The 26,284-nt window shown below is 36.6% G+C and overlaps 1 protein-coding gene across 4 annotated transcripts in view; it reads right to left on the reverse strand.

Moving 5' to 3' along the window:
* Positions 1-26,284, reverse strand: part of LOC150091163 (growth factor receptor-bound protein 14-like) — a 452,305-nt gene that overhangs the window by 54,641 nt on the left and 371,380 nt on the right. For all 4 annotated transcript variants that reach the window (XM_090382372.1, XM_090382364.1, XM_090382349.1 and 1 more), the window contains one exon: positions 12,279-12,380. In XM_090382372.1, the coding sequence (XP_090238498.1) occupies positions 12,279-12,380 (102 nt within the window). The remainder of the gene's footprint in view (positions 1-12,278; positions 12,381-26,284) is intronic.

Raw genomic sequence — 26,284 nt, forward strand, 5'->3', positions numbered from 1 at the left:
GTAAAAGGAAATCCAATGAAGAAAAAATTAGTCAAGAAACATTTGTCGTGATGAACTGAAGACAACACTGACAAGGACAAAACTGAGTATACTGAGTTATGCAAAGCTATTAGAAAGAGACTCAGAGGGAACATGAGAAGATTTAACACAATAAAAGTAGAAAAAAGCATTAAGGAAAAGCAAAGGACTTAAATCAGCAGTCTTGAGCAGTAATATAGAAAGACAAATGATACTAAATCTCAAGAATAGTGATGATGTACTTATAAATAACAGAGAAGGCATAATTCAAATAGCAGAAGACTACTATAAAATATTATATAAGGAGCAAAAGGGAATGTCAGCAGTGGGGAAGATGGATCACAAATTATCAACATATACACATACCTGATATCCTTCCTGATGAGGTAGAACATGCATTGAAGAAAATAAAGAATCAAAAAGCCCCAGGTGAAGATGAAGTGATTGTAGAGTTGTTAAAATTAGGAGGAAGAGACACGACACAGAAACTGGTAAGTTTTTGTTGTTATGTGGTTTTTAGGAGCATTAATCATAATTTTGTTGCATAAGAAAGGAAGGAAATAAATCAGAAATTTTAAATTATAGACCAATCAGCTTGTTGTCCCACATCTATAAGTTGGTCACAAAGGTCATTACTAACAGATTAGAAAGAATACTTGATGAGAAATAACCAAAAGAGCAAGTTGGCTTTAGGACAGGATTCTCAACTATGGATCACCTTCCTGTAATGTCACAACTAATGGAGAAAGCAAATGAATATAAAATGCATTTGTTGACTATGAAAAGGCATTTGACACTATACAGCATAAGGCACTGTTTCGGGCACTGGAAAGACAAAGCATAGACATTCCTTACATTTATGATTTTGAAGAAAATATATGAGAATGCTACCTCCTTTATTAGACTAGACAAAGACAGTAGCAAATTTAAAGTCGAGAAAGGAGTTCAACGAGGAAACACAATATCTCCGAAGTTGTTTACTGCTGCCCTTGCAGAAGCTTTCAGAAGATTGGACTGGTCGCAGAAAGGAGTCAATGTGAATGGAGAGTACCAAAACCATACGCAATTTTCAGATGACATTGTGATCATAAGCCAAGATCCAAAAGAATTAGAGGAAAATCTTAATCAGTTGTGCAGAGTTAGTAAGGACTTCAGACTAGTGATGAATATGGTTAAAACAAAAGTAATGATGAACAAGTATGTCACATGTAGGGATATAATCATTGAAGGAGCAGAAATTGAAAAAGTGGAGTCATATACTTATCTTGGCAAGTCATTAGCTGTAATAATGATAAATGGCTGGAAGTCAAGAGAAGAATAAATTTCGGATGGATAGCATTCAGGAAATATAGTCACATACTGAGGAGCAATATTCCAATTTGTCTGAAACGTAAAATAATGAACCAGTGTATATGACTTATAGAAGTGAAACTCGGGCACTCACCAAAAGTATGGAAGAAGCTGAAAACTACTCAGCGAAGAATGGAACAAATTATATTAGGAATCAGACTGTTGGATAAGAAGAGAAATATGCATTAGGCAGTAAACTCAAGTAAAGGACATTCTTATCAAAACTAAAGAACTGAAATGGACTTCGGCAGGACTCAGCTCAAAGACATGACGACAGATGGACTAAGAAAATAACAGAATGGTACCCAAGAGGAGCTAAAAGAAAACCGGGAGACTACAATGGAGATGGACAGATGAAATTCAAGAGTTTGTGGGCAGTAAATGGATGGCCATTGCACAAATGAGAAAGAACTGGAAAGTTGCTGGAGAGGCCTTCATCCTACAGTGGATTGAAAATGGCTGATGATGATGAACCTATAGAACCTTTTTTCCATCCAGGGATGGTCTCATAATTATGGCCAAGGGTTTGCTTACTATCTCTTTTGCTGCTTTTAATATAACTGGATGGATTCTGTCGGCCCCAGGTGCTGTTTTTACTTTTGGCTTCAGCAACTTCTCTTCCAATTTCTTCTCAATTATAACAAAATAATTCAGCTTCCAGTTGTAAATTGGTGTATTTCTGGACTTCCAGTCTTGAAAGCTTCTTCACTTGTGAATGTAGGTGCGAAGTATTTATTTAGTTTGCCGACTAACTGAACAGGATCATCAGTAGTTATGCCATTCATATATCTAGCAGACCACTTGATTTACCCCTTTCCTTCTAGTGTTAACATAAGCAGAGAATTTTTTGTTTTTGTAGCCAAGGACTTCTCATAAACTGCCTTGGCTTGCCTGGTTCCCTTAGTGACCTGGTTGCGGAATAGTTTATACTTATTAGTTTCCAAGTTGCCTGCTGATTTGTAATCATCTCACACATTTTTCTTCTCTACTGCTATTTCATCAGTTCATCTAACATTCATTTAGGTCTCTACCTTGAACAGTATTTCTTTCTTGGTGTAAAAAGCTTAGTAGCTTCTATGATTACCTCTACGAATGCCTCCCACTTAGATTGCAGTTGGTTCCACTGAGACCAATGTAATTGCCTTTACAAAATTAAAATCCCTTTTCCTTGACAGTAGTTAAGTATATCCCCTATCAGTATAATATGATCACTGCCACCTAGTGGTCATTCCTATATATGGATATTTCTAATGCATGATAACCAGGTCAAGAGCATTAATTTCTCTTGTTGCCTCTCACTAACATGCTGCTGTAGAAAATGGTCATCCAATAAATCCAGAAAATTTTTGCTGTTGTGTGAGTGACCAACCACAAATGGAAAGTTAAAGTTCCCCATTATAAGACATTATTATTATTATTTATTAGCCATATGGTACAAGGAAGCCTGAGGCTTATGCTGCACCAGCCAAAAAAAAAAAAAATCCCGAGTTACCGAGAGAGAGAGAGAGAGAGAGAGAGGGAGAGGGAGAAGTACAAAGGAATCACCAAGAAAGAGAAGAATGATGATATCCAGCTCAGGACCCTGGGTTTGCCAAGCCCAGGATCCTGAGCAATCCAATCCAATCTACTGGTACATTGTACCTGCTTGTATAGTTATTCATTATACTCATCACAGTCATTTGGCCTATAGCAGATTCCTACTTTCATTTTAGTTTTACCAGTGCTTATGGACTGGATGTCAATATTGCACTGGCTACTGTCAACTAGATGCACTACCTTAGATTTTACGTGCTTCTTAACTAAGAGAATAACTCCCCCCCCATCCTGCCCTGTCTTTCCTTTCCATACACTTAGTACTAACCATATTCAAATTGTGCATCCCTTATTGTCCAAGTCACATCACATTTCCAATATCCTTGCAATGTCCACATTTCATCATAACTGGTACTTCAAATTTATTTACTATGCTTCCAGCTGTAGTGTACATGCAAGCATACGTGCACCTATTTTTACTCTTAGTAACCCATGAGGACCTCCATCAGGCCTTGAAATTCCAATGCTTTGCTTTCCATATTGCTGCATGTTCCAGTAGAAGCAGTGCAAGAATCACTTACACCTCTGCCTGCAGCTGCTATTAATCTGTGTATCACCACAAAAGTTAGCATTTTTCCAATCCACATAACACTGCCTCAAATGCATCAGTAAATATTTTTACTCCCCATCTATTTAGATGTCTCCCATCTCTGTGAAAACAATAGTCTTCTGTTAACAAGCACAACCCACTCTGAGAAAAATCTTCCCTATGAGCAGTGTACAGCTTCTGCAGGGCCAAAATTACTCATCATGTACTCCTTTCCTGTGATATTTGGGAAAAATTGCAGACACTTCATATTTGATCCTAACTCACAAATTTTCTCCAACTAAAATTTTTCTTGCCCTGTGCTTGTTAAATAAAACCTTCTATTTCCTACACTTAAAATCATTAGTACTAGTGTATACAACAACATCACCTTTTGTTGTACCCTTAAAAGATGATATCTGCTTTACAACATCATCAACTTTGGTTATCTCAAAAAGCAATCTGTTCACTGTTGCCTGACCTATCAGAAATCAGGAAAGATCCTCACTTGAACTAATACTCAATGACTTCAATTAATAAGATCTTCATCTGGACTGGAGTTAAGTTATTAACCTCCCCAAACAGTCTCCTCAGATCATTCCAATACCTGTGCTTTGCTTTTCTCTCCCCACCTCCCAGAATAGTTAGTGATATTATTTACTGCTATTGTGTGAGTGACTATACTTGCATTCAAATAACTTTGAATGTAATACAATAGTCTTGAACATATCTAGGGCAGACATGTGACAGCTGAAAACAGTTGGAGAGCTTGTTGAACTATGCCCACTGAGAAATTATCAAAAATTACCCAAAGTTACTTCAATGAGACTGGCCACACTCAAAAAGATCTCTCTAAATATGAAAACAGGAATAAGGGCAGCATTTCCATTCCTGAGGAACAGTTTATTCTTTTCCACATGTAGCATGACCTTATTGAACCCATGCTCCCTCCAAAAATGAACAGTAATTCCCATGGCAACGTTGCAGCCAGAGTTGATAATGATTTCAAAAGAATTTTGGAACCATTATTAATTCCATTTCTCCCTTCCTTCGAGGTGCTCCATGAGAATGGTGGCCAGTCATTCTGATTTTATGGGATTATTCTGATTTTTCGATGCAATGTTCCATGTCCCCAGAAACATTTTTGTCTCGATTTTCATGTGAAGCTCAATTTCTGAACTACAGCAGGCCCCCGTTATAACGCGGTTCGCTTTACGCTGATTCGCTATAACACTGTTCTTATATTATAACCCGTATCTGACTATAACGCTGTCACAGATCACTATAACGCTCTTTTACAGATTACATTTTTAACATATTTAACGAAATCGTTTCATTTGATGGAGTCGATAGCTTGAAAATGAATAGCAAAACAGCATTAAAACGTTTCCCACGCCGACTTGAGCAATTTTTCCATGCTCAGTGAAATTTTCTCGCACGCTAATTTAAGTACAGTCACTTGTTACGTAGTTCCGAGATCAACATTTTAAAAAATGATCAAATATATTGCTTGTAATATTTGCGTTATATGCATTTATCCGAAGTCTAGTTAGTCATCACTCAGTACAGTATTAGACATCGTGCGTAACGGACAGTTTACTTGAACATTGTATCATAATTAATTCAACCAACACAGTTATATTTTCGAAGAGCTAATAATAACCGACAGGAATGAAAATGCAACAACGTCTGGGCGCAGTACGAAGACTATAAATGTAAGAAAAAGACTGAATTTGGAAATTAAATTAGACGTTTTGAAGCGAATCGATTCCGGTCAACGACAAGCGGAACCATTTAAAACTGGTAGAATAAATTTAAAATCCCGGGAGAAGCCGCTAGTGCAGATTAAGGAGCCGAAACTTTCAAAAATGAACTTGTTAAAATTATTGAAGAGGGGTATTATGTGTTATACTTCTCAACAAGTTTTTAACATAGATGAAGCAGGACTTTTGTGGAAACGAATGCCTAAAAGAAGTTTCATATTGAAAGAACAAAAAACATGCCAAGTTTCAAAGCAGCGAAGGATCGGTTGACTTTATTGTTGGGTGGTAACGCTGCGGGCCATTTAAAATTAATACCCCTTTTAGTTTATTTGGAAGAGGGCCAAAGTTCAACTCAACATCCATACATTTTTCATGATTAAATTCATCCATTAAATTAAATCAATTAAATTCATTATTTTAATTGGAATTTTGTTTACTTTTGATATGCAAGTAGTTACCACATAATTATACGTATGTAATGCAGAATATTTTATAAATATTTGAATATTACATATTTTGACCGACATTTGTGCATCTTTTCATTACCGTTTATTATTGATTAGGAAATATCCTATGGCACCGACCGCAGCTCACAAATACATATGTTACCTTATGGGAAAGCGGCGCTCGCTTAGCGCGGATTCACTTAGTGCTCTGTTTTTCCGGAACGAATGATCAGCATTAAGCGGGGGTTACCTGTAAACATATAATGTTAGCGTTAATAATATAGTTTTGTTAATTTAGCATAGCAGTTAACATTATCATCAATAAATAGCAACCTCGTCCATTTTGCAACTACCATTATTGAAGTGTGAGGATGTAGTAATGCACCATCATGAACTGTATGTTTGCTCCATGATGACAAAGTTCAATGCATAACATGCATGACATCTTTAAGTAGTAAACGTGGTGGTCATGAAAGTTTGCTTAAAACAAGCAAAAGTGTAAGAGAAAAAACTAACTAAAAATTCTGTTCTCTAAAAAAATGATACTTGAGGGGGCCCACCATATATTCTGTAACAACCATTGGGTCTTCTGGATTTTTTGACACCTCCTTAGTGGCAGACATAGCAGTATTGTAGTTTCATCAGTGCAGGCAGGACATGTCAATTAATTGCAATACCTGGATGCAGATAGAAAAAAATTTTCATTTCATTGAAGAGGTACAGTAAAACTATTTTTGTGTCCCTGTGAGCTGACAGGGATGTAGTGCCCTCCATGGGGTGTGATCACACAGCTCTGACTAACGATTCTTCAAAACAAAACCAGTTGATTATTTTTTTATCACAGTATTCCAATTAAGAATTAAAGTAAAGTGTTGCCAGTTTTTATCACATATTTTTTGTAGTGTGGCTAAGAAGGAGTAAATTCTTTAGAAAAATGTGATTAAATAATACAATACTCAAAAAGTGGTGGTGGTGCATATTAAGTGACAAAGCAATTAAGGCTATGAGTATCAGCATTGTCTGTAATAGTGTGTATTCTTTCGTTGGTGTGCTTGATGTAAAACCTGTTTCTTACAGATAAAGTCATGAAACCCCTGACTAAGACTGACTAATTTGGCTATTTTGTGAAAAAGTTGATGAATGGGAGTTGAGACAGAATTTGAAACCAGCCTTTTCCATACTCAAAAAACTTGATGTGCCAGTATTTTTTCCCCCCTTCAGTTCTTAATGTCATGTCAATGTAGAAATGAAATCTTCTAAACAAAGAGGATCTAGTAAAGAATATGACTAATAGTTATAAGATTATCTAGCATTTTTTGAATGTAAAATATATTTTTGATTTTTGGGTTTCTGCAATGAACTTTTTCTTATATAAAAGATGATAATTGCACCTGAAATTGGAAATTCTCTTTTATGCAGTTCACTGATTATTAATTTTAATTTAACCAAAAATAATTAGTACTGCTAATATTAGAATGTCTTAGAAAGTTAGAATTATATTGTCACGGTGTTTATTAAATGAGTCCTGGAATTGTCCTAATTTTTCTGATTCAGAAATATCAGAAAAAAACAAACCTTGACTTCATAAAAATATTTTTCCTTTACATAGTGGAATGTATCTTTCACTATAAGTGTATGTGTATATTTAACTAGCATATAACACATATCAGTAGATAACGTACGTTGTCAAGACTGGACTATGGCCTAAGCAATGTTGACTACTGATTAAGAGATCATGTTTTAAAGGGTCCAAAACTATTAAAATGTGTATATATACAGTCCTTATCTGAGAAAAATATGAAATTTATACTGCAGGCATAGGAGTTGTGTATATTAAGAAAGGCTATGTGAGGTATTTGGTAAACAGGACTACAACTTCCCTGGTGCTTGAAAGCAGGCAAGTATTGATAAAGTATACAATAAAATTGTAAATGTTAAAGAATTGTATAAAATAAATGTTTTTTGTAGTGTAATACCATACAGTACAGCCTCTGACCTGAAAAAGTGTACCATAGCACATGATATGAGCAGAACATTCTTGAAATCTCCTGTGATCACTGGAATAAATGAAGCAATAATATGTTATTACCCTTCCTATTCCTACTATGAATAAATTTATCCAATATGTTTAGAGGGAACCCACCTCTAAGCAGATGCACGGTGATACTATTAAATTACTTGCTTCTATGCCTCAGTGCTAGAGCAAGTCCACATCTTGCAAATCAAAACTTCAGACAAAAGGCAGTATTATAGTGAGTGAATGCAAACTGGTATCCAACAAACTGTATCCTCATCCACATCCAATCCACTTGACCATAACATCTGAGAAAGGTAATCCCAAAACTACTGAATATTAACTCCTTTACAGCCATATTTTCAACAACTGTATTAATAAACAAGTCCATCACAGCAGTGCTGGATATAAAATTTTACATTACATATCTCTGTACACCTCAAGGAAAATCATATTCTTCAATGTCGTATCATCCACTGAAACAAATTCAATAAGTATACAGGCGAAGTGAAAATACCTCATCAAAGGCCATCACAGAGGTTAAGAAGGCATTAGGCTAAGTTAACCCATCAGCAGTCAGTGGAAAATTTGAAAAATCAGCAAAAAATAAATGTTCACATTTTTTTTGTACCACCTATAATTTCAATCTTTTCTGAACACAACTGTGAAAAAATCATGTTCTATATTAAAAACATATATTTTAAATTAAAACTCCTTTTGGACCTGTTATCAAGCCAATCTAAAGACTGTGCCCTTCAACCTATGCTTTGATTAGTGCTTCAGTAACTGGAGTACTCGCTGCATGAAAAGTAAAGAGCATGTATAAACAGTTTGGTTCCAGATGATGCATCAATATTATGAAGCCAGAGAACATTACCAGAAGCCCATGGCAGTAAAGCCAGCTTGCTATCAATAACTCTTCATGACATATGTCAGTTGAAATGTACATATAATTAAGTTTAAATTAATCATGAATTTTTTTTAATTGTGAAATAATTCACAGACATTTCTGGAATTTTCTGTGAAGAATTCAAATAAAAAACATTTTCAACAATAGGTATTTGGAGTTTCAGCTGTATGTACAAAGTAGACTGCTGAAATATTGTGGAGGTCGAATAGACTAATACAAGGCTAAAAGGAATTTTCTAATAGCTGAAAACTGTGCACATAATGGTTCTGAATATTAATTTTCTATTTTTACCTAATAACTGAACATATGTAAGGATTACTGCCAAAAAAAGAATATCAAAATTTCATTAAAAAAAATTTAATACCCCCCCCCCCATTTTTATTTATTTTTTTCTTCGAAGTAAAATCCTCTTCATTTATATATGTATTATTTGATGCAGTTTCAACTTCTGATCTGAATTATAAAAATTTCGTCAATTTTGGCTTGGATAAGCCAAAATTGAAGAAATGTGTATCCCTCTGAACACGATTCACATTACCTTGAATCGTGTTCAGAGGGATACACCTTTCTACATTGATTGATATATAATGACTACTATTAGTTGAAAGTAAAGTTGAATGGCAGCACCTTTGTGTAGCATTTAAGAGAATTTTTATATACTGATGTCATTTGTTGATGCTGCATTGAAAAAAATGTATCATATATATGTATATACTAGCAAAGTGAGTTCATTAAGTTTTCTTAACCCTTTCAAATAATGTCTCAACTTGGCTCAAAAACTTCCAGTAGGTGTTGCCTTCTTTTATCCATGTTTCACATATGTTTCATGGTAGACAGTTTATAATAGATGGCAGCAAGAAAACTAGAGGAATTGCACCCTGAATTATTTGAGTTCAGCTAACAAAATCCAAAAACTGATTAAAGTGAATCAAGTGATACATAAACAGATGTAGCAGATATATCACTGCATCAAAGAAAAGTAAGAAGTTTTTTTTTTTTTTTTTATTCTGATTAAAGTGAAAACAAGTAATACATAAATAGATGTAGAGATAATCACTGAATAAAAGAAAAGTAACAGAAAGGTAAGTAACCGTACAGAACCTGATTATTGTCAATAATATCCATATGTATCGGCACCAGAAATGATTCAAGAGCATATGGATTCATTCTACAGATCACAGTTAAACAAGATGGGAATGGCACACCCATTACATATTTGTGAATAGTAGCTCGCATAATGTGAAATCTCACAATCTATTTCTTTTGATATTTATGGTACCAATATATATAATTTTTTTTTTTTTAGATTACAGCACTTTCCTTTTAAAACTTGGATGTAGTTATCTTGTACACAGTTTTATTTAATTAATTATATTATACTTTTATCTTAACTGCATAACTATCAAAAAGCTGGAAGTCATGCATTTATAAACAAGTTTGTTGGGGGGGAAAACACAGGTTATTTTAAAGTCCACTATGATAGAAATTAAATTTCACTGAAAAAAAAATACAGCCATAGGATTGTTTACCAGTTTAGATATTTAATCTTCAAGAAAGATATTCTGAAGAGTAGCTTCCCTAAAATTCTGAATAAGGGTTTTGTTCATAACAATGGTCCTGCAGCCTAAATTGGTTGTTACGAGCATTTCTAAAGCTTCACCAGGAAGAAATCTGAACTTAGTTTTTGTTTTACTAATCTGCCTGAACATAAATAACTGTTAAAATGCCAAGCATGATTTGGGATAATCCATTATGTTTCAAGCTTTCTTGTACATATGTCACTTCCCCAACCAAAGGAACAATGTACATCAATTCTTTCTTCTTTCATAATAGCATCTGGTAGAACAGTGCTGCAAAACATCTATTTCTTTGTTTAATAATACCAAGAAATACTATAACTAGAAGGACGAACTTCAGAATAGATCATGAAATGACAAATATGTCACAAAAGTGAAGGATTTCTCATGAAATTGGACTGTCTGTAAGCTTAGCACACATAATCCTGATGCACACATAATTTATGGATGTGTCGAATGTGTGCAAAGTTTGTTCCATGCCTACTGTCGGATGATCAAATGGACTGCATGAAAGCCATCGCAGGCGATTTGTTCAAAAAATCTCTGTGGGTTCCAAGCTCTATAAGAAATGTGGTCACTGGAGATGAGGGTTGGGTGTTCACCTATGATCCAAAGACCAAGGTGAAACCACATGAATGCCACACAAAAATGTCCCCACAGCCTAAGAAGTCTCGTGCAACAAAATCAGTCATGCTGAGTGATTTTTTGAACAATGAAGGTATAGTGCACCAAGAATTTGTGACTAGAGGGAGAAGCATTACTGCTGTTGCTTACTACGTTAAGGTTTGACATGTTTGAGTAAGAATGTGAGGCAAAGATGACCTCAAAAATGGATAATTGGTCGGATCTCACATTATTAAATTGTGTGCTCGTGCGTGCACGCACAGAAGGTATTTTGAAGTTGATTAGGTTAGCAAGTCCAACTGGTCACTCAAACTTTTATAGTAAAATTCTGGGAACATTTTGAATGCACCTTGTATTCACACACAAGTGCTAGTGCACTTAAAAACTGATGTTCAGAAAAAACAGCTGTGTTTTTTCTGTGCATTTCTGATATTTTTGTCATGCAGAAAGCGCAATTATCAAGTGGTGAGTGGTTATCATCACACTGTAGAAACAGATAAAGACACTTTTAATTTTCCTAGTTCATTACATTCTTGTGATGCAGGTAATACAGCACATATGTGGAGCCAAGTTTTGTGCTGAACACCAACCTTGCAACCAAAGTACAAAGAATATGATGTTTAATAACACTGTAGATTTTATTCTGAGTTTCTGTTGTGAACCATTCACATACACATCAAAAATATCAGTGATTCAGAGGGAGAAGCATTACTGCTGTTGCTTACTACGTTAAGGTTTTCACAGATACTTCGTTTGATTTGATTCAGACACTTTTCCTTTGAAAAATACAATGCTAAGCAAACAATATGCAATATATACATAGATAAACTAAACATTCACACAGCTGTCTTTCCATTAATGAAAGAGAGAGAGGGCTGAACTCTTTCAAACACTACTGCCATCTATGAGCATATGCAAATATTATTATTTGCAAGTAATGACATCAGTGTCATCTCTACTGCCCTAAATTGTAGTAAGATTATGGGTGAACGCAAAAATTTTTTTTGGATATATAAGCTTGCTTCCTTACGTCATTTGTAATTACTAATATGAAATGGTGTGTGTTCTTTTTTAGTTATACAAGTATCTATATAGTATAACTATAATGTATATAGTTATACAAGTAACCCCAGGGGCTCACATCTGGTGAGTATGGGCTTGGCACACCCAGGGTCCTGAGATGGGTATCATAATTCTTCTCTTTCCTGGTCTCTCTCAGGGTAACTCGGGAACTTTTTTTTTCGTGGTGCAGCATAAGCTTCCTTGCACCATATGGCTATTAATAATAATAATCTAATACAGCTTTTGTTTTAAATAATTCTGAAATATTTAAATAAAAACTTCAAGTCCATAAAAGACTAAGAAAATTAATTCCAGCTATTATTAAAATAATTTATTCTTTATACAGATTTTTTCTCATGAAAACAAAAAAAAAAAAAAAAAAAGTTGCATCTTACCTTTCCTAGTCTCAGTGCTATTATCCAGCACTGTCTATGCCTTTCGCTGTCAGAGCAAAACCAAGTGAGATTTTTTCCTATACGCACTTCGCCACAAGAAGGCTATAAGTAAAATAAATTTATTTTGGATATAGATATTTAATACTAAATTATATTAAGCTACAGTAAAACAAATAAACATTTAGAAAAATGCCACAGGTCTATATAGCTGTGAAAAAACTTGGCTTGCTATGAATGTATCAATTTTGTTCTGAGAGGCACTTCAGGACAAGTTTCCCTAGTATTGCACTATGTGCTTTAAATTAAAAAAAAAAAAAAAAAGAAAGAAAGAGCAATATACTTCACTGCTCCAGTGAAGAAATATGGCATTTAATGGCACTACTAAGCAGACTGGAGGGAGCAACTGTAAAGTGAGACTATCCAATTCATCATAGCAGAAGATACTACCCCAGGAGCTCTCATCTAGTGAGTATGGGCTTGGCACACCCAGGGTCCTGAGGCTGGATATCATCATTATTCTCTTTCTTGGTGATTTCCTTCTACTTCTCTCTCTCTCTCTCTCTCTCTCTCTCTCTCTCTCTCTCTCTCTCTCTCTCTCTCTCTCTCTCTCTCTCTATATATATATATATATATATATATATATATCACAGGGTAAATCAAATTTTTTTTTGGCTTGTGCAGCATGGTGTGGCTAATAATAATATAAGCTCTGTGGTAACATAACAAGTGCATGGCAATAAAAAATCCTACTGCATGGTAAACTGCTACTGCTTCAAGATGACTGATAAATGGTATTTGCTGAACTGGGAAAAAAAAAGCATGCAACATGAACTCAACCTTCACTTACTGTATTATTGCAGTACATTGTATAGTTTCTTATGTTCCAATTATCTTGTGCTTTAAAGTAGGGAGAGACAGATTGGTGTACTGATGTATCAGAAGTTGATCATCATTGAAATTTCTGTGGGACCTCAACAGTTCCAATTTATAAAATGGCACATTGTTTGTGTTTAGTGATTCCTTTAGGCTTATGTTTTTGCTTAGGAAGCAGACTCATGTTTCTCTGTATTTGGAAAGTATGGGTGACCTGGATCTACTTCTTTTGCCACAAATATTTCTAAAACTGAATAGTCTCTCTATCTTTCCTTTCTATATCCATCTCCTTTTGAGGTGAAGACTCAAATTTCTCTTCTTGATTTCCGTTATGTAAGGCTGTGATATCCAGGAATACTGTGATAGGAGTGTTTACAATTACTTCTTTTTTGATGTGCTCAATAGGTGTCTAGCCAGAGAGAGATTAGACCCAAGCAAAGGGATAGGAAAAATAAGTTTGGGTTCCAGTCAAACAGTTTGTTACTGTTTTATTTGCACATATGAAAGTTTATTTGTTATTGCTTGGTTGAATAATTTTTCTTTCTTCTTGATGCATTACACCATGTTTAACATTATACCTTTGAAGGGCTTTCTCTCATTTCTAGTAGTCACATATTCTAGAATAGGAAGGATGATCTCTTTACAGTTTATACGTGTTACTCTGTGGATGGTGCATTCTTTATTGTCGTGGTCTGTCAGTGGGCATTGGGAGTAAGCAAGGGTAGCCCTTCAAACTGCTTGAAAGTGTCAATATCTTTGGCATTTGAAACACCATAGGTAGTTTACTACATAATAGCTTGCACTATTATTATTATTAGCCATATGGTACAAGGAAGCCTGAGGCTTATGCTGCACCAGCCAAAAAAAAAAAAAAAAAAATTCCCGAGTAACCCCCTGTGTGTGTGTGTGTGTGTGTGTGTGTGTGTGTGTGTGTGTGTGTGTGTGTGTGTGTGTGTGTGTGTGTGAGAGAGAGAGAGAGAGAGAGAGAGAGGGAGAAGTAGAAGGCATCACCAAGAAAGAGAAGAATGATGATATCCAGCAGCTCAGGACCCTGGGTTTGCCAAGCCCATACTCACCAGATGTGAGCCCCCGGGGTTAAACTAACAGGCTTTCGATTGTGTTTGGCATAAAGGTTTTCTAAACAAGCTTCCTCTTATGGTTTGCCAACTGTTTTTTGTAATTGATTATCCAGTTTTCTCTCTGATCACTCACTGAGGGTGATGGTATATGGCCCTCTGTCTTCTAACTTCTCCACTAATGCTGGTGTCACCCAAGGTTCAGTTCTTTACCCCACTCTTTTCCTCCTGTATATTAATGACCTTCTTCCATTGACTGGAAATCCTATCCATAGTTTTGCTGATGATAGCACATTGAATTCCACTTTCCATTTTGAGAAATCTTGCCCTGCTCAATCAGCTTCTCGAATATCCGCAACCAATTCCTTAAATGCAGATCTCCAGGTAATTCTCCAGTGGGGCAGACAACTTAGTTGATTTCAATCCTTCTAAAACTGTCTTGTCCGATATCTCGCAAGAAGAATTCCTTCTGCTTCTATGCTTATATTTCGTGTCACTCTGATTTCTAGGCAAGTTGAAATATCTCTTTTGGGGATTACCCTGACTTCTAATCTCTCTTGGCACAAGTACATTACAAATATTGCTTCCTCTGAATCTAAAAAACTTGGTTTTCTCTTTCGCTCTTGGCGTCTGTACAAATCACAAATTCACCCTACCATGGAATATTGTTCCCAACATCTGGGGCAGTGTCCCCAAAACTTCATGCTTCTATATTCCATTCAGAAAAGGGTAGTTAGGTTAATTAATGACTCATATCTAACAGAGTCTCTTCACTCGCTGTCTCAGATGTGCTGTTTTTTGTTGCATGCCTTTTCTACAGATACTTCCATGGACACTGTTCTTCTGAATTGGCTTCTATAATTCATGCTCTATTTGAAAACAGTCCGAACACGTGCCAACATCCACTTACTGTTCAACTTCAAACTCACAGAACCAATTTTTCATCTTCTTCGTTTATTCATTCAATTGCCGTTTTCTGGAACAATCTTCCTTCATACCTATTTCCTGAATATATCAGTCTACAGAAGTTCAAGTCTAATGTCAACAAATATCTTCTCTCATCTTCTCAACCTCCAACAGAAGCACGGCACTAAGTACTATAGGTTCTAATATCTGTCATGTTTGGAGTTTTCATAAAAAAAAAAACCCAATAAACTAGAAAATGCAAATTTTTGTTTTAAGGTAGTAAAATAAGATCAAGTTTACTACCTGCTTATAATAGATTGCACTAACAGAAAAAGCCCAATTAACTGGAAAATGCAATTTATTTTATTTATTATTTTTTTTTTTGTTTAGGGTAGTGACCTTTCAAAATTGATTCTTATAACTGAAAGCATAAAGATGAAAGTGTAGTGCATTTTAATGATTTGAACTGGTTTTTGAAATTTGATTCTATAAAGCGCTAAGCACAGTTTCAATTAAACAGTGATCACATTAACCGGCACCTACTTATTTCACTTTACATTGGGCTTAAAATTGTCTCTGACCAGACCAAGTGGTCCTTTCTCTCGGCCAATAGCAGAGTTTGTAAACTTGTCCACATGTTTTGCTTTGCATCCTTTGGTTGAAGTGATTTTTCAAATTCCTTACTAGCATCTCTTGAATGCTAGTAAGGAATATTTACAAATTCATTTGATCTGTCTGATGCAGCTCCACCACCATGAATCACTCAAATGTAATAAAATTTACAGAGACATTGTTGAAAGAATAATAATTAAACAAAAAAAAAAAGTACCATAGAAGGCCAATATACAGGACTCAGCTCGCTGCACCGGCACACAAAGTGCGGGAACACAGCCATTATACACTCCTTAAAAAAAAAAAAAAAACAATACAAATCAACACCACTCAAACTGCACTGGCAACCTTGATCAGCAGTCCATGGGAACTCTCTGCATCCATGAATACATCGTACCTCAACAAACAAAATACACAACACTTGACACCAATTTGATACTTGTTCCAGTATCAGTAGTATTCAGCCTTTTGACTGAGAGACGACAAACCTCCTGTGCTGACGCACACCACCCTCCCTCAGCAAACAAGAACTGATATCCATTCAAGCAGCTACGCACAAAAGCTCCCATCAAACCACCCATATATGCAGACCCTCTCTGTGAAATACTGATTGCAACTTTACTGTGACTATATGGTAACCTTTATGTTTAAAATGTATAGCCTCAATAGGCAGTTCAGGTATTTTGCATTTATGGTTGTTGGAAATCAAAGTGTGATGAGAATCATTTCTGGTAGAGATGATATTTCTATATTTTCAGATTGTTATTCTTTTGACATTTGTTACTCCTTTTTCTTTTAAATTGGTGCAGATTTCTTCTTCAACCCAGAGTAAATCCTATCATGAGATGACACCTCAGGAGGAGGAATTTAGCATTGTGTACAGGTATTCATCCAAAGTATTATGAGTATTCATCCAAAGTTTTGTCACTTTCAGTAGTCTTCTAAGCAGCTGTAACTCACTGTCTTCTACTAGGAACTCTGGAACACAGGTGGCTCACTGGCTTAGATTTTCTGCTAGTCCAGGAGTTCTCAACCAGGGGGAATTCCCTCCGGGGAAGGGGGATGGGACCACAGATTGAATTTTGGTTGACCAAATGCGATGTGGTACTCAGTTTCTGAGTTTCGTGATTAATACACAAAGAATTACACTATAACGATTCAGTAAAATACATTCAAACTATTGGAATATTTATCTTTCTACAAACTACAATTCTACAGATTGTAGATAATCTACAGGACATCACACTTTATTGGATGTCATATTAAATAAAAATAAAGATAAATATTTTACTTTTTTATCTGTGGAAATATTCCATTTATAGTTATATTTGACTTTTTCTTGTTTTTTATGCACAGATTTTAGAGCCCATCATGAGTGTCAAAAAAAGAGGGTACATAAAAATGTATATGTACTAATATAGAAAAAATAAAATATTTTCAATATTATATTCATATTATTTGGAATGCACCTTTTGAGTCAGGCAATCTTGGAAAGGGAGGGAGATGACATTCTGACATATGGTGAAAAGGGTGCATGGGGCAAAAAAAGGTTGAGAACCACTCTGCTAGTCTCTCGTGTCCTTTCTGTATGAAGAATCGAGACTTTTTCCAACTTTCCACTGGGGTGTACAATGAGAATGTCTTGTTTGGGCATGTCTGTTTTATGTGTCTTCACTGAGTTGGTTTCTGGATCATTGGCTGTGCACTTAGGTAGGGCCATTTTTGAAGGTCCAGGAGGAGTAGTGCCTGGATTTGGTCTACTCATCTTTGCTCCTTTTACCAAAGACAGAGCTTTCTAACCCAGTTTTCTGGCTCCACCACATGGAGATAGGAGTGGCACTATCAGTGACCAAGAAATGAGGTTAATGGTTAGCAAAGTTAGTTGTATATATGTGTGTATAAGAAGAAAGGTTCTTCCTTTTATGAAGCTTACTTAAGAAGAGAAAAAATGAAATAACTTTTCAAATTAATAAACTTGAATACTATAAATGGCTGTTATAGGAGAAGGCACTTGGAAATAACTCCGGAGTTGCTTTAATTATCGGCCTGGATCAATTAAGGAACAGATGATCATTTAAAGTGGGGGGTATAGTCAATATTTCAAAGGCCACTTTGCATTCTTCTTTTGGGCTAGGGTAAAGGCAAAAGGAAAGGGAAGAAAAACATCTAGAGTTAATGGAGTAACTTACAAATTATAGACTTAGGCTTGTGTGAAAACCATAGTGTGCCCTGCTAATAAATACAATCTATGAAGTAGAAAGCTTAACTGGTTCACTATATACAAAGGGTACTAGGAAAGTTTTGCAATACAGCTTTGTTTATTTAATTTTTTCAAAGTAATTTCCTCTACATTCAATACACCTCTCCATCCTCCGAAACCAATCTTTAAACCAGTTCTGCCAAGTTTCACTACGGAGTAAAGCACACTCGTTGTCCCAAGCCCGTAGAAGGTCCTCATCACTGGAAAACCGCTTCCCTTTTAGCTTCATTTTCACATGCGGGAACAGTGCAAAGTTGCAGGGAGCAAGGTCTGGGCTGTAGGGAGGGTGCTCGAGAAGTTTCAGTCCTGTCGTGGTCAAATATTCGGTGCAGGCTTTGGCGCGGTGAGCTGCAGCATTATCGTGATAGAGGTACCAGGTGTCCATTCTTGACTTTGGCCGCAGGTTCTTCCTAGATCCAATGACTTTAGGCAGGCATTGTTCAGTATACCACTTAGCTGTGACTGTCTTCTGCGTGTCCAAAACGACACGTTCCACAATTCCACTCGATTTGAAAAATACAGCTATCATTTTCTTCTTTACAGATCGGGATTTTCTGACAATTACGGGTGTGTCGTCATCATCAAAGACCCAAACTTTGTTTTGAGCCTTGGTCGGCAGATCGTAATAGTACAGCCAAGTCTCGTCACCTGTCACGATGTTGTTCACATACCGAGATTGTCCCTTATCAAACTTTTTTAACATCTCCCGGCACCAAGTCACACGTCGTGTCATCTGCTCTTCAGTCAGTTGATGCGGCACCCAGAGAGAACAAAGTTTCTTCACGTGCAAATGATCTTGCAGAATCGAACGAATTGCTGGTGCATTTAGGCCCAAAGTATCCTCTATCTGTTGGTAGGTCACTCGCCTGTTTTCGTCAAGCATTTTCCTCTGTAACTGATGTTCGTGGCCTTCCCGGCCTCTCAGAATCCTCCAGAGTGAAATTTCCCCTTTGGAATTCTCTATACCACCTGAATATCGTTGTACGATGTGGATAATCATCATCTAGTGCAAGAGTCATTTCTTCTAAGCACTGGTCTATGGTTAAACCACGCACGAAATTATACCTCAAAACTGTCCTTATCTCATTTCGTGACAACGATGCTATCGCAAGCACTTTACACTCTCACTACTAATGAATAACTGAGCCCATCGACTTGGCGCGGCGGCTACTATGCACGTATGAACATGTCTCAACATGCAGCAACAAGCAGCTTCCTGTGATTCATTGTTGCGTCATATTGCAAAACTTTCCTAGTACCCTTTGTATCAATCAGGCTTACAAGACACAATCTGACTGACCTACATAAGGATTACAAATGATTCCTAAAATGGATTGCCAGAGGAGGACTTCAGTTCCTGGAATCCATTTCAGGAACTCAAGCCCTCCTCTGGAAATCTCTTATCTAACTATGTTTAGGAAAATGGGCAAATCCAGAAACCCACCTCAAGTTGACCAAATGCAATGTGGTATCCAGTTTCTGAGTTTCATAATTAATACACAAAGCATTACACTAAGCTAACAATTCAGTAAAATACATTTAATATTTATTTGAAGCAATTACAACTTTATTTTTCCTCCCAAAATATACACCATACAGAGCATGTTATACTTGGGAAGAGAAAATAATTTAAGTTTTAACGTACTTTTAATAATTTGTATTGTATATTTATTTGCTGCACTTTTTAATGTAATGCAGGATACATCTGCATGGGATACAGTTAAAAAAAATGGAATGTGAACAATATGTTGTACTTGTTTTTTTTGGGCTATTTATGCCTACAATTATGATCATCCAAAATTCCAAGACCCAGCAGGTGATCAGGTCCCAAGGTTTCCAGATTTGGGAGGTTCAACTGTATTTTCATTCAGTAGTACCTCATTGGACAGCTACAAGGCCAATGATAGCCAAGGAATCTCTGCGCTTATCGCATTAAACAAATCAATGCATCACTGACCTGATAGATACATTAATCAAATTCAAATCTATTGCACTGGCATCAGATTTGTATAATGGAGCTATTACGCAGTGAAAAATTATACTAGAACAGATCAGAGCACTCACAAGACAGCACCAAACCAGTTCACAGAGTAACAATTAAATAACAATATATCCAAAAGAAATTAAATTATGGACGACAGTCGAGTGTTAGTTACATTACAGTAGATGGGCACAATTTTATTTTTGTTTCATCTTGTTAGTAACACTGTTATGGTTGGTTTTCATCTCTATTTATAGTGATATCAAGGGGAATAAAATATTGGTTTAATAATTTTAACATGCCTAAAAATACTGTTAAGTGTTTTTAGCAAAAAATGGTGAACACCAAATATTGTAAATTATGGGTTTAAGAAAGTGTTTAAACAAATATGTTTATAAAAGCTTTACATATCAAATTCCTTTGCGAATGTTACTTATGTATTGTAAATATGTATTGTATTTCATTTAAAATAGACTTATTAACAGTTTGCTTTTCTGAGGAAGGTATCAGAATTTATTTTGGTAAAAGGAGGAAACAATAGATTAACCAGTTTTCAGACAAATTCAATTATAAATACCTTACTTTAAGATACTTTGTAAATACTGGACAAAATTCTCCTGTACCCCTTTTTACTTAAAGTCTTAATAAAATGCATAAATTATCAGTGTATCTTACTTTATTTTAGAGGGACAATTATTTTATAAAAACACAAGCATGATAAAATTATGTCATCTTACTGGTCAGAACATGTCATGACCTGCCACACAGTAACAAGTGGCACCTAGGATCATTAATACCCCTTAATATTTATTTATTTCCAACTATCACATAAGTACGGCATTTATTATAAAATAATAAAATTTTTCAAAAATCTAATGCAGTGGTTTTCACACGGGGTGCTGTGGCACCTTAGGGTGCCGCACCAAATAATTTGAGTTTAAGTTACTTAAACTTATTATTTTTTAAAATTTATATGTTTATTTCATTATAAAAAGGTGTACATTTCATTATAAAAAGGTGTGCAGTATCTTTTTAATTTTGTGGTGATCTATAAATTGATGTTTACTTAGTACCTCTATATAAATAATAAAATTATATATAGTATATATATAATTTGTATTATGAAATGTAGTGGTCCTTGAGGTTGTCACAGACATTCTCTCAGATATGCCAGACAAGCTGTACTTGCTACTTGGGAGTCTAAAACGCTGATGGAACTGATATTCGGGTGTCACTCAAGTCGAGTGGACCCAATTTCGGCGAAGTCCGGACGGTCTGTGACAGCCAAATCCTCCGCTTGCACCTTCACGATGGTGGGACTGTTAGTAATCCTGGGTATAACCTCCATGCACAAGTACATGGTGGGTGACCACCCAGGTGTGAACCAACATAAGCAGGGGTCGAGGTGTGGCGTCCACACCACATGTAGGAACGTCACCCCTCTATGTAACCACGCAACACTAGGTGGTAGATGACTCTCATCAACCAGTGAAATACCACAACTTTGCTTATTGGAGGCTTGAAGTGGTGGAACCCATGTTTAGTCTCTAGAGCTAAGTTCCGGTCAACCCATCCCTATCTCTTCCATCATGCAGTATGATTGAGGACTTTTGAGGTTAGGATGAACGTCGTGGCGAGATCCAATATTCCTTACATTTCGAGGGTACAGCTCTAAAACGGCGTTCGCAGGCCAGCCGCTAGTTAGTACACCGGACCGGACCTATTGATAACTCTCTGGGAGGCTTCCGGATCAGCTAGTGTATAATCTTGCTACCTCTACTCTGCCAGATAGTGACTGGAGGGAGTCCGAGTAGTGTGTATGCGGGGAGCATTGGCCTCAACAAGTTATGTCAAGGATCTGGGTATATTCTTACCACGTGTACGCCCTATCCAAAAATTTCATTACTTCATACAGCATGTCCCACCCACTTTTTCTTACTATTGAATACACCATGAATTGTCAAAATAATAGAGCAAGCTTATCTGCGAAAAGATCTAAACCTCCCAAGCACTTCCTAATTCATTTCACAAATATATGTGGTCTCAATTCTAATCTCAGCGATGTCCATTTCCACGTGCAGTCTGCCAAACCCATGTACTTTTTCTGACAGAATCTCAGTTATCGGTTGATTCAACTGCTGTGCATCTCAGATGCCCAAATTATTCGCTGTATGATTCCTTTCGCCTCAAAGGTGGTACTTGTGCATATGTCCGTTCTGATATACCCTGTCAGAGACTTGGAAACTTGGAATCTCCTCTCTTTGATCTTCTCTGGCTTAAAATCTCTCTACCTCATTGTGTCAAATTCATCTGTTGTCTCTACCGTTCTCCCAACTCCACTAATCACTTGGAGTTCTTTGACTTCCTCTCTTTGCAACTTGACTTTCTCCAGTCTAACTTTCCTAACAGTGAGGTAATTTTCCTTGGTGATTTTAATGTTCACAACTCCAGCTGGCTTCCGTTTTCCAGTCACACCGACCCGGCAGGTCGAGATGCTGAGGCTTTTGCAATTACTAATGACCTAGCACAGATTGTTCATTTACCTACAAGAATTCTGGACAATCCTAATCATACAGCCAATACGCTTGATCTTTTTCTCACAAACAATCCTTCTAAGTACACGGTTGAAGTGAGAGGTCCTTTAGGCACTTCAGATCACAACTTGGTGATTGTCTCTTCTCCAATGGAACCTTTATCTCATGGCTATTCCCAACCTCGTGTTGTTTGGCATTACAAGAATGCAAAATGGGATGACCTCCGAGACTTCTTTTCTTCGGTCGGATTACTGTTTCAAAACTTCTGATGTCAACGTTTGTTCAGATCGTGTCAGTGAAATTATTCTTGCAGGAATGGAATCCTTTATCCCACACTCCACTTTAAAATCTCGTCCTTTATCTAAACCTTGGTTTTCCAATAAATGTGCCAAGGCTGTTCGAGCGAAGAATGTTGCATATCATAACTGGCTTGTTTCTAATTCTTCAGTTTCATTTTCTGCCTACACCAAAGCTCGCAACAATTGTAAAGCAGTTATTAACCAGTCCAAACTAGAGTTCGAACAGGCTAAGAGTAGAAAACTTGCTTCTTGCCCTAATGGTAGCCGAGCATTCTGGTCTCTTGCCAAAGCTATTGGCCGCAACTTTTTCCCATCTCTGCTCCCACCTCTGTCCAAACCACATGGTTCTGTTGTCACTTCAGCCAAGGATAAAGCTGACCTGCTAGCATCCCATTTTTCTTCCAGCTCATGTATTAATGATCTTGGTAAAACACCTCCCACCATTCCCAACACGCTCCATTCAATGCCTCCTGTGGTCTTCCATCAAAAGGATATCAGAAGGATTTTGATGAATCTTGATGCTAAGAAAGCTCCAGGTCCTGATGGTATTTCTCCACTTGTTCTCAAAACCTGTGCTCCTGAACTTACTCCTATTCTTTGCCGCCTTTTTTCACTTTCTTATTCCCAAGGTGTTTTTCCTTCTGCTTGGAAATTTGGTCATATCCAGCCAGTTCCTAAAAGGGTGACAAATCCCTCCCATCCAATTATCGTCCCATTGCAATTCCTTCTACTCTTTCTAAAGTAATGGAGAAATCAATTAACCGCCAACTCTTAAACTACCTAGAAACCTTCCGTCTGATCAACGATCGCCAGTATGGATTCCGTCACTGTCGATCCACTGGTGATATTCTGGCTTATGTTACCCATTCATGGACTAATTCAATGGAAAGGTTCGGTGAAACACAGGTAGTTGCTCTTGACATCTCAAAGGCTTTTGATCGTGTTTGGCATAAAGGTCTTCCAAAAGCTTCCATCTTATGGTCTGCCAACGGTTTTTAGTAATTGGTTATCCAGTTTTCTCTCTGATAGCTCACTGATGGTAGATAGCTCTCTGTCTTCTAACTTCTCCACTAATGCCGGTGTCTCCCATGGTTCAGTTCTTTCCCCTACTCTTTTCCTCTTGTATATTAATGAACTTCTTCCATTGACTGGAAATCCTATCCATAGTTTTGCTGATGATAGCACATTGCATTCCACTTTCCATTTTGAGAAACCTTGTACTGCTCAATCAGCTTCAACTTCTCGAAAATCTGCTACCAATTCCTTAAATGCCGATCTTCAGGTAATTCTCCAGTGGGGCAAAGACAACTTAGTTGATTTCAACCCTTCTAAAACTCAGTCTTGTCTTATATCTCGCAAAAAAGGATTCTTCTGCTTCTATGCTTATCTTTTGTGACACTCCGATTTCTAGGCAAAATTATATATCTCTTTTGGGGATTACCCTGACTTCTAATCTCTCTTGGCACAAGCACATTACAAACACTGCTTCCTCTGCATCTAAAATACTTGGTTTTCTCTTTCGCTCTCGGCGTTACTTTTCTTCCAAACAGCTGCTCACTCTGTATAAATCCCAAATCCGCTCTGCCATGGAATATTGTTCCCACATCTGGGGTGGTGGCCCCAAAACCTCTCTCAAGCTTCTTGATTCCATTCAGAAGAGGGCAGTTAGGTTAATTAATGATTCATCTCTAACAGAGTCTCTCCACTCGCTTTCTCATAGACGTACTGTTTCTGCTGCATGCCTCTTTTACAGATACTTCCATGGGCGCTGTTCTTCTGAATTGGCTTCTATAATTCCTGCTCTCTCTATCAAAAAGTCCGAACGTGTGCCGCCACCAGCCAACATCCATTTACTGTCCAACTTCAAACCCACAGAACCAACTTTTCATCTTCCTCATTTATTCATTCAACTGCCGTTTTCTGGAATGACCTTCCTTCCTATGTATTTCCTGAAAATTACAATCTACAGAAGTTCGAGTCCAATGTCAACAAATCGTCTTCTTTCGTCTTCTCAACCTCCAACCTAAGCACGGTACTAAGTACTATAGGTTCTAATATCTCTCGTGTTTGGGGTTCACATAAAAAGAAAAAAAAATATATATATATATATATAATATATATATATTTTTTTAACAACACACAGAGAGAGAGAGAGAGAGAGAGAGAGAGAGAGAGAGAGAGAGAGAGAGAGAGAGAGAGAGAGAGAGAGAGAGAGAGAGAGAGAGAGAGTATTGGATCTAACAGGCAGAAAATTGAGTAGAGGTACCACAAAATAAAAGAAATGACTTAGGGGTGCTGTTATTAAAAGAAGTTTGAAAACCACTGATCTAATGTGATGGGTATATTTTTCAGTAATTTTTGTAATTAGCAAGAAAAAATGCATTAAAAAAAAGGTCTTACTTTATTTAACAGTGCAAAACCTAACAATAATGGTAATGGGCTATCTGAACTTTGCAAAAGCCATGCACTCTTCATTAAAATTTCAGTATAAAGGTAATCAAAGTTTCCATGGAGTGAGCATAACAGAAAGAAGGAAAATATAATGGCCGGCATCATTATTAAAAAGATTTTAAAACAACTAATTGAAAACTCAAAGTATTTGTGATTAAAAGTTACCATCATCATGTTTGTTGTTTGTTTGTTATTTGGTTTTTAGGAGCATTAGCAAGTAAGGCCATATTGCTCCGGGATATGCAGTAGGCATTCCCTGACCTTTCCGCATCCTCCATATTTGGTGGTGACGGGCTCGAACCCCGGTCTAATCAAGAAGCGTGTGCTACGCACTGCTGCTCCTTCCCACCTGGCTACGAGGCGCCTCCATCATCATGTACTGAACAAATTAAAAGTAAGGATTAGGACCAAAACTAAGAGGTATTTAAGAGAACTTCAGCAGAATCTATAAAAGAGGGATATTTGGGGAGAGGATCTGTAAAGACAGGAAGAAGTTAAACAAGCAATTAGATAATGCAAAAAATTAGAAATTTTTGTAAATAAATCCTTATTTGAATACAGAAAAGTGTGAGAGGATTAAAGAAAATCTTGGGAACAATATGGAAAATAAGTATCAAGAAGGTGTGAAAATGTTTTGGCATTTCAAACTTCCAAGGCCACCTACTTGAAATGCCTGATGTAGTCAGTAGCAAGAGTGAAGTAGCACATGCTCTCTGAGTCGACTGTGGTTCAAGTCTGTGACTGCTAAATACAATTAACAGTTGTATTCATAATTTATTGTAACCTCCTCTGACCTTGTGGTTATGCTGGAGCATAAACAAGAATAATAGCCAATGAGAGCCATAAAGTCACGTATCAGAGTGCAAACTGACAAACAAAATATTTTCTTTGACTAGCTTCTATGATAATATAAACCAAAAACCTAGTAATACATGGACATAGGTTTTTACAAGAACTCTGACTAGAGTAGTGACATTATTTTTTTTTTAAATTTTCTAATGTAAATGTTTTTAT

Source organism: Mastigoproctus giganteus, chromosome 1 (assembly GCF_048544385.1).
Source record: "Mastigoproctus giganteus isolate SK-2022 chromosome 1, ASM4854438v1, whole genome shotgun sequence".
In the NCBI taxonomy this organism is placed as follows: Eukaryota; Metazoa; Arthropoda; class Arachnida; order Uropygi; family Thelyphonidae; genus Mastigoproctus; species Mastigoproctus giganteus.